Source organism: Sinocyclocheilus grahami, unplaced genomic scaffold, assembly GCF_001515645.1.
Source record: "Sinocyclocheilus grahami isolate Dianchi unplaced genomic scaffold, SAMN03320097.WGS_v1.1 scaffold1428.1, whole genome shotgun sequence".
NCBI lineage: Eukaryota > Metazoa > Chordata > Actinopteri > Cypriniformes > Cyprinidae > Sinocyclocheilus > Sinocyclocheilus grahami.
Genome location: NW_015506607.1, coordinates 45,036 through 54,868, shown reverse-complemented (window position 1 = coordinate 54,868; position 9,833 = coordinate 45,036). Strand labels below are relative to the sequence as shown.

Below are 9,833 nucleotides of genomic sequence, written 5' to 3'. Positions count from 1 at the left end.
CTTTAAAAGAAAAAACACCCCCCCCCCCCCCCAAATTATACGTATACGCACATTGCAAAATATTTATTTATTATTTAAGAGAGGGATTATAAAGTTATCATAAAAGTTATTTGACACATACTTGTGTACGTATAGTTATGATTTGTATGGTTATGATATGGTTATGGTTTTTATATAGTTTTATGTATATATATATATATATATATATATATATATATATATATATATATATATATATATATATATATATATATATATAATGCATATGTACACAATCATATCATGGATGAATAATGAGTTAAAATTTGGCCTTTTTTGTCACAAAGAGCTATTATATGGCTTGAGAAGAATTGCAATATAGTGCACAGTTTTTTGAAGCGATGCCATAAAATAACTATTCTGGGTGCCCTAAAAAACCTTTCAGTGAACAGCTGTTAAAAGAACAATAATTGTCTTAGTGTGGAGAACATTTCAATAATCTGAAAGATCTTTTTCTACTCTAAAGCAGCATTTTTAATGTAAAGGTCCTTCGTGGAACCATAGATGCCAATAAAGAACATTTATATTTAAGAGTGTTGTTCTTTCACAGTTTTTTGACGGCCCTTGGTCGCTATGAATTGTTCTTGTATGCAACGGTTGCGTAATGATTCTTCAATAAATTCTACTTTTATATTTCTCTGGTAAAATCGAGGCACACAAGTTTAGAATGACACGAGGGTGAGTAACTAATGACAGAATTCAGATTTACATGAACTATTCCTTTAAAAACAATATAGTAACAGAAACTACAATGAGATTGTTTGTGTGTGTGTCTGTATGTGTGTTCCAAAGATTGTTTTTGGTGCTAAAGTTGTGTGCATGTGGGCAATAGAGATATCAGTGTAATCCACGTTGCAAGGCTCCACAGCAGTGCTGCAAACATGAAGACTGAGCATGAAATGAAACGAAATGAAATGTGCCACTGTAATCCATAATCGACCTGTACATGATGTATTGACTGAGAGGGAGATCTCTCTATCTCTCTCATTTCATCTCTGTCTCAACATGTCTGTCTCTTTCTGCTTGATTTCATGTCCTGGTCCTCTCTTCCAGCATGTTCTGTTTGTGATCCAACCGAATGCTTGAATGTAGTCGAGTGTGAAACGCTAGCGAGTATGTTTGTAAGCACGCGTATCTCCAGTCTCATGTAGTGAAGTACCCCTGTGTGTGTATTTTGTCTTTGAAGTGTGGCGTTGTTACACACTGTTTGGTTTTCACACTCACATTCACCACTGCTCACCTAACTCGCTGTGGTCTGTTCACGGACCATGATGCATTTCACTGCACCGCTCATTTGAATTTAAGTTTAATTGCCCGTGTGGATGTAAATCTGGCATTTCTGATACAAAGACAAAAGTTTAAAGAATAAAAAAACGGCAAGAAGTAACAGAGAGGACGGAGTTGTGGCTTAGCAGATGGTGCCATGGTGCTTGTGTGGTAAATAAGTGTTTGAATCCAGCTCGCAACATTTCTTATTCCCATTCCCATATTCATTTCCTGTTCTCTCTCTGCTATCATTTCCATAAAAATGGCAAAAAGGCCATACAATTAATGAAGAGAGTGAAAGGGCTGCACAGAAGGTATGAAAGCAGTTTGGAGGGATGAATTCTGACAGGAAATGAGACTGAGCAAGGAGATTATTTAGCTGATGAAGGAAGTGGAGGAAAAGGAGGAGAGAAAGACATGCCTTTGGTCAAGCAGGCGCGAACGCTGTGTCTGTCTGTGTGTGTGTGTGTGTGTGTGTGTTTGATCACTCTTTGATTGGATTAAGGTCTGCTCCAGGCAGGGTGAATAGGGGACGTAATGCATCTGCTCTGTGGTCCATGTCAAGTATTTGCCAGGGGGTCTGTGAGGGCCGCTGACCCCCCATGTCTGCCCTTCTGTGGGGCATCTATGCTTCTCTGTAGCGCTAGTCTCACATTGCCAGACCTTTGACTAAACGGCAAAGAGACTGGTCCACATCGCAGCTTATTCTGGCCAAGAAACTTATGTCTACATAAGTTTGCATACAACTTGAGAAATCAGTTGGAAACCACTGATGTTGATCAATACTAGGCTAAACAAGAAGGATTTTAGTATCAAATTTGATTTATTTATTTTTTAGGTTTTATACTTTTTTTGGCTGGTCCCATCACAGAATTTGAGGCTTTTTAGTAACATTTTTATATTTTATGATGTTATTTATGTATTGTAATTATTAAACATTATAGGGTATATTTATATTTTATTTAGTAGTTGGAAATTATATTAAAACGCCCACTTAGACAGGAAGAGAATGCGACCAACCATAGTTCATTTTGCATTCCATTTGGAGGCGGGTTTATCCGCCTACATAAGTTTCTGTCTACATAAGTTTGCATACAACTTGAGAAATCAGTTGGAAACCACTGATGTTGATCAATACTAGGCTAAACAAGAAGGATTTTAGTATCAAATTTGATTTATTTATTTTTTAGGTTTTATACTTTTTTTGGCTGGTCCCATCACAGAATTTGAGGCTTTTTAGTAACATTTTTATATTTTATGATGTTATTTATGTATTGTAATTATTACACATTATAGGGTATATTTATATTTTATTTAGTAGTTGGAAATTATATTAAACAAGCTCTAAAGAATATTAATTCATACAGACAAAAAACGTTTTTGCATACTTTCTAAAATATTACTGATTTGTTTTTGATACTTAAACTTTCGTACTACTGCTGTTTTTAGAATTTTACTCACTTATGTTCACCAAGGCTGTATTTATTTGATCAAAATTACAGTAAAAACAGCAAATCTTATTACTTTTTTAAATAAATGTAATTTATTCCTGTGATGGCAAAGCTGAATTTTCAACTCAAAGCAGAGATGTCAGTGACACATAATCCTTCAGAAATCATTTTAATATGCTGACTTGTGGTTGTGCTGCTTAATATTTTTATGGAAACCGATAATTTTTTCCCCCCAGGTTTTTTAATGAATAGAAAGTTATTCAGCAATTATTAGATTTTTTTTTTAATAATGCAAAAAATGCAGTTTAATGGGTCCTTGCTGAATAAGCATATTTCTTTAAAATAAAATAATAATAAATAAATTTAAACAAAAGTAAATACTTTTGAGCAGTAGTATATCTTAGCCAAATAGGTCAAGTGACAGTTCTGTGAGTTGTCCCTAAACATTTACACTGACCCTGGTCCATCAGGCTGTCTATATTTTCGAGCCCTGCAATAAAAACTAAAAGTAGGACTGAACATGAGCAACTTCTCCCATCCCTCTCACACAAAGGTACACGGGGTCGCACACACTCGGCCTCCATTGTTATGTATGGCTGTGTTAATCTGACTGCTGGCCTCTCTTCCGCTCTCTTTGTCCCGTTCGCCAGCCCAGTGGCAGAAGTCAACAGCACCGCACAAAGAGCCCGCTAAACTGGTTAACGGCGAGGCCTGCTTGAGGCTTTGATCAGCTTTTTTAGGGTTCAGTCCCACGTTCCCCCTCCCTGTGCCGGGGAGTCTGCTGGAGGAGGCTGAATGGTTACACTCGAGGGAGGTTGTTAAGGGAGACGAGTGCGGAGAGAGGTGCTCAGGATGAATGCGTGTGCCACTGGTTTAGTAGGGGATGTTATGGGCTGTCTTTACAAACACTGTACCCCCTTTACTTACTTAAATGGTTAGTTCATCCAAAAATGAAAATTCTGTCATAATTTACTCACTCTCATGTAATTCCAAACCCATAAGACTTTCATTCATCTTCAAAACACACAAGACATATTGAATGAAATATGAGACATTTATGTTCCTCCTTTGAAAGTCCATTGCCCCAAAAATGTGTCTGAAGAAACACAAATTCTTCATATCACGAACAGCTTTTATTCACATATAAACAATGATTGACACACATAGAGCACATCAAATATAGTAAACATAAGTTCAGACCTGCTTGCTGGACAGTGTTCATATCGATTACTTTTACGATGTCTATACATTTTTTGAAGCGTGAAAGTTTTGAGAGAATTCATTTGTTATTTTTGAAGATGCAACATTGAAAATAACATGAGGGTGAGTAATTGATGACAGTTTCCTTTTTTAAGTGAAATATCCCTTTAATACACTTTCTGGATCAGTGTGCATTATTCCGAAGAAAACAAAATGAATAGATATTTGTAATGTTGTGTTGTTACACTCTAAAAAATGCTGGGTTGTTTCAACCCAACTTTGGGTCAAATATGGACTAACCCAACTTTTGGGTTAAAAATTGAATGTACAAATTTAATCCAATGGTTGGGTTAGTCCATATTTGAAACAACACAGCATTTTTTTAGAGTGCGTGTAATATGCTCTCCTTTTCAACTAAAATGAATAACCACATAGCTGGTTAGCATTTAAAGCATTTTTAAGCTACTGTTTTAGGTGATTTAGCCTCTCTAAAAGCATGTTGTTAATGCAGTAATTTATTGCCACTTAACAGTAATTAAGTGATAACTTTGAAATTTGAAAAGGACATTGACATACTTATAGATGCTTTTAAGGGTGAACCTGACCTTCAGCTTCTGTATTTGGGTAGGTACTGTTGTGTTTTCACCATTGATTGCAATCCAACATCAAGGTCTTGGTCCGTTATTGTATTGAACAAGCTACTGTTTTAGGTGATTTAGCCTCTCTAAAAGCATGTTGTTAATGCAGTAATTTATTGCCACTTAACAGTAATTAAGTGATAACTTTGTGAAGTGAAATTTGAAAAGGACATTGACATACTTATAGATGCTTTTAAGGGTGAACCTGACCTTCAGCTTCTGTATTTGGGTAGGTACTGTTGTGTTTTCACCATTGATTGCAATCCAACATCAAGGTCTTGGTCCGTTATTGTATTGAATGCCTGCTTCTTATGATCCACTCATTTCCGATTAGTCAATAACATCCTGCTCTACCTTTTTTTCCTCATTGAATATTCTGCTTCATTTGGAAATACGTCTCATTACAAATGCCTTGCTCGATGGTGGGAGCCTCAAATTCGTTTTAAATGCATAATGCATGAAAAAATGGCAAGCTGCAAACAACAAAGTGGACCGAATTTTATGCCCATACTCAGAAGTCTGACTGAGTGAGACTACAGTGGTGGTATTTCATGGATCAGTCTAAAGAAGTCCATATAATTCCTAGAGAAAATGATTCATTAGTATAATTTATTCATCTCAGAATGTAGAATGAAATTTCAAATCTGCCATGTTTGCTCCATGGGTAGTCAATGTGCTTTATAAGTACTAATAAACAGCCAATATGCTAGTAATATGCATGCTAATAAGCAACTAGTTAATAGTGAGAACTGGTCCTTAAAATAAAGTGTTACCGATCTGTTTTGTGCCAATCACCTGAACCCACAAAGGAAAGTGATGTGACAGAATTGATTGGCTTTGGATCACGTGGGGTTTAAACCTACAACCTGACCAAATCTTTAACCACCATGCCACACCACCCTCATATCATTACCCTGCAATGAATCATAATCCTCTGTTTCTGCACACATTTAATGATTAATAATACAAATTATGAAAATGCATGCATTACGATGCATTAAACACATTAACAGTGACAGTAAAGCATTTATAATGACACAAATGATTTATATTTCAAATAAAATCAGTTTTTTGTTTTTTTTACATTCCAAATCCTAAAAACGAATGTATCGCAGTTCCCCCCCAAAAAATTCAGCAGCAGTGATTTTCAGTATTGAACAGTAATAGAATGAGTTCTGAACAATTATCTGACACTGAAGACTGGAGTAATGATGCTGAACATTCAGCTTTGCTTTGCAGGTGTATATTAAAATAGAATTTTTACTGTATTTGATGGATTAAATGCAGCCTTGTTGAGCATAAGAGACGTAAAGTGTATATTGACTGTGATATTCTTTGTGGCCTCTTGTTTGTTTCAGAACTGGCTAAATTAATTTTCCAAGGAGGATCCCATTAACAAGTTTTAGTAGCAGTTTAGTTCAGGACCGTGATTCAGCTGTGAGAGGAAGCACTCAGAGAGTCCCAGACAGTTTGTGTTTTGAGATACGCTTTCACGTGGCCCGTTCCCTACACACAGAGTACTCTTAGAGTCTCAGTCTCTGTCTCTCTAATGGGAGCTTGTGTTCATGGTTAATTAGTTTCTCCTACACATCCGTTTAGTTCTCCATGGACCCAACGATGGTGGCCGGGCGCACGCCAGCTTTCTTCTCTCTCAGACTATTAGTCAGCTGGAATTCATTAAAACACACACACACACACTGATGAAGTTGCACCCTGCGCGCACACCTCGTATTTTTATTTGTTGGTTCTATGTTAATTAGCATACCTATGAGACGTACAAGTAGCATCTGTCGCTATTCCGCTATTCCCCCCTCCCTTGCTCTACTTTTCATCCCTCCATCTCCGTCTGGCTGCGAAGGTTTTTTTTGTGATGTTGGTTATGGATTACTCTCTAGCGCCCCCTCTGGTGATAGTGTATATTTTATGTTGATGCCAATTGGAAAAATACTATTTTATTATTTGGGATTTGATGTGAAGACTGGGTGGATTTATGAACATATTGCTAATATTCATATGAGAAGTACATTATACTGTCTTTGGTGTGTGTGTGTGTGTGTCATTGTGAAAAGGCCTGGCAGGATTACCATGGTGAGGTCCTCCTTTCTCTGGCTTTGTGTGATTGCTGGGCCGTGACTGACGAGGCATTTCCCCCACGTAGAGACACAGAGGTGTGTGTGTGTGTGTGTGTGTGTGAGAGAGAGAGAGAGAGAGAGAGAGAGAGAAGGGGGGCATCAGGATTAAAGGAAATGTTTCCTGTTTATTGTACTGGGGGTCCTCGGGGATGTTTGGGGGGCATTGTTGCGATGTGTTGGGTGTGTAGATTTTTAAAAAAGCAAACACATTAATGAATGAATGTATATGGTTTGTTTTCATAATGACCATTTTTATTATTTTTCCTTTAAGTGTGAATATGTATTGTGTGTGTGTGTGTGTGTGTGTCTGAATGTGTCTCTTTTAGTGTGTGAAAATATGAATTTGAATTTTGTTTAATTATTTTTCAGTACAGTTAGCACGTGACACGCTAAACTATCATCAATAATTGTTGGTATCATGCTGAATTTGATGGCCCTTGTCAGCTTTGGTCAGTTCCCTGTAAGGCATTTTGTGTATTTTCATTACTTTGGACTCAATGGAGTTTTCTTATTGTGTGTATGTATATGTGTGTGTGTGTGTGTGTGTGTGTGCGCTGTATTTCAGTGCTGTGTTTGTTGATGTGCAGCTGTGTATTGCTGTAGTAACTGTCTCTCTGTCTCTTGAGAATGAGCTAAAAAAAAAAAAGGTCAAATTAGGGGAGTGGGCCTCTTGTACTATCCACACACACACAATCTCTTATTGAAGTTTTATCTAATTCCATGTTGATGGTTTCAGTTTGTTTTTCTCATGTACTGTTCTTTTTTTTTTTATAGAATATGCAAATGATGAAGGGAATAAAAAGAACTGGACTATATCAGAAAAGGATAAATGGGTAATGTTGCATTTTTTTCATATATCAAATCTGAAATTAATATAAAGATAATCCTGGTATTTTATAACATACTTTTCCAGTTATTTTATTAAACGGAAAATAATTGTTATTTTTAAGGATTGTCTTTTATAGGAGGTGATTACCATTTTGTGTGTGTGTGTGTGTGTGTGTGTGTGTGTATGTGTTTAGGCTCAGATCTGTAATAAAGGATTTGGCCCGAGGCGTGTCTCAAACCGTTACTACACTGAAAAATCCATCACGTGTCACAACTGCAGCAAGTCCGGCCATCTCTCCAAAAACTGTCCCACAACAAAGGTATATCATTATCCACCCTTCAAAGATCAAGATCCCCTCATCTCCACTCAGTGAACGTGCTGACACCTATAGTACCGCATTAGCCAAAAAAACTGTTAACGATTTAATTGAGCAAATGATTCTTGCAAAATGCTATGATTGACCAATCAGAATCAAGTTTTTCAAATTTCAGACCATTGGAGGTAAAACAAAAATAGATAAAAATTCATTTTGAGTCAAAAGTTTAAACATTTGCATATGTAATTTTAATTCACTGGATTGTCAAAAATAACAGTACTACATAGGTATTTAATACACTGCTGCTCAAAATTTTGGGGTCAATAAGATTTTTTGTAAGAAGGAAATTAATACTTTTATTCAGTAAAGATGCGTTCAATTTATTACAAGTGACAGTGATGACATTTATGTTACACAAGATTTCTATTTCAAATAAATGCTGTTAAAAATAAATGTGTACCACAGTTCTCTCAAAAATATTAAGCAGTACAATTTTTTTCATTATGATAATCAGAAATGTTTCTTGAGCAGCAAATTTCTGAAGGATCATGTGACACTGAAGACTGGAGTAATGATGCTGAATATTCAGCTTTGATCACAGGAATAAATAAAATATGAAAATATATTTAATGGAAAACAGGTGTTTAAAATGTTGTCGCTATTTCATAACTGTTTTTCAATTTTCATAACTGTTTTTCTTTACATTCTATCAAATAAATGCAGCCTTGGTGAACATAGGAGATTCTTTTAAAACTTTTAAAAAGTCTTACCAATCTCTTGTCTTTTGAACGTCAGTGTATACAAAACTTTTTTGGCCTGAATTTGTATATTTTTCATATATTATCATATATTACCATGCTATTCTCTCTACTTCCTTTATATATATATATATATATATATATATATAAATGCTATACAAATTATGAGCATGGGTCTTGAGGCTAAAAGGTTTTAAGCTGTTGTAAGTTTAAGTGTTCTTTCAATTTGGAGGATTATCTGTCCTTTTGATACTGCTCTTTTTTTTATAATATTTGTTTAATCTGTTTTGTACACTGTTAATATTGTTTGTACAGACTTATTTGAACAAAATAGCCTTGGAAACGGGGATATTTATTATTATTATTATTATTATTACAAAACTTTGATGATATTCACAGCGTATTCATTTTAATATTTCATTTTAATATTCTTAAAAAATAGGAAACCTAACCTGAAAATAGTTTTCTAGTTTTTATGCTTTAAAGACAATGCCATATAGCAACTTAAAAGTGTCAGAGTTAGTGTTGTCAAAAGTACTGATGTCGGTATCAGTCGGTACGGAGAGTTTTAAAATGTGACGATACCAGTATTTCCCGCTAGCATTTTGAGTGCTGTTTTAAAGCCGCGTCTATCAGCGGATCCATCTATGAGCAGATAATAAGGGATCCGCTGATAGACGTGGCTTTCAAATGCTCCCGTGTGTATCTGTGTAAGCGTTCGGTGAAGAGCGTGAAGCGATGATCATTGTAGCCAATCACAGACATATCTGTTGAGCGCGAGAACACAATGGCCAATCAGAGCTGTTTAAGAATCCGCGGGAAATGCTGGTATCACATTTTTTATATTTCAGTACCGACATCTGTACTTTTGACAACAATAGTCAAAGCTGTCCTTATTGTGACTTAGTGTGTGTGTGTGTGTGTGTGTGTGTGTGTTTGTGAGCAGAAGGTGCCATGCTGCTCATTATGTGGGCTTCAGGGACACTTGCTGAGGACCTGTCCGAACCGTCACTGTTATAACTGCTCATTGCCTGGCCACACCTATGACGACTGTCTGGAGAGAGCTTACTGGCACAAACGCTGCCGCCGCTGTGGCATGACCGGACATTTCTTTGACGTGAGTAACGTTAGTGCTGTGTGTGTGTTGGTTTTGTGTGGACCATGGAGCTGAGATGTGTGTGTGTGTGTGTGTGTGTGTGTGTGT

The 9,833-nt window shown here is 36.3% G+C and overlaps 1 protein-coding gene across 1 annotated transcript in view; it reads left to right on the top strand.

Moving 5' to 3' along the window:
* Positions 1–9,833, top strand: part of LOC107570228 (zinc finger CCHC domain-containing protein 7) — a 51,339-nt gene that overhangs the window by 22,395 nt on the left and 19,111 nt on the right. The window contains exons 3-5 of the mRNA XM_016256435.1: positions 7,501–7,559; positions 7,749–7,874; positions 9,576–9,746. Of these exons, the coding sequence (XP_016111921.1) occupies positions 7,501–7,559; positions 7,749–7,874; positions 9,576–9,746 (356 nt within the window). The remainder of the gene's footprint in view (positions 1–7,500; positions 7,560–7,748; positions 7,875–9,575; positions 9,747–9,833) is intronic.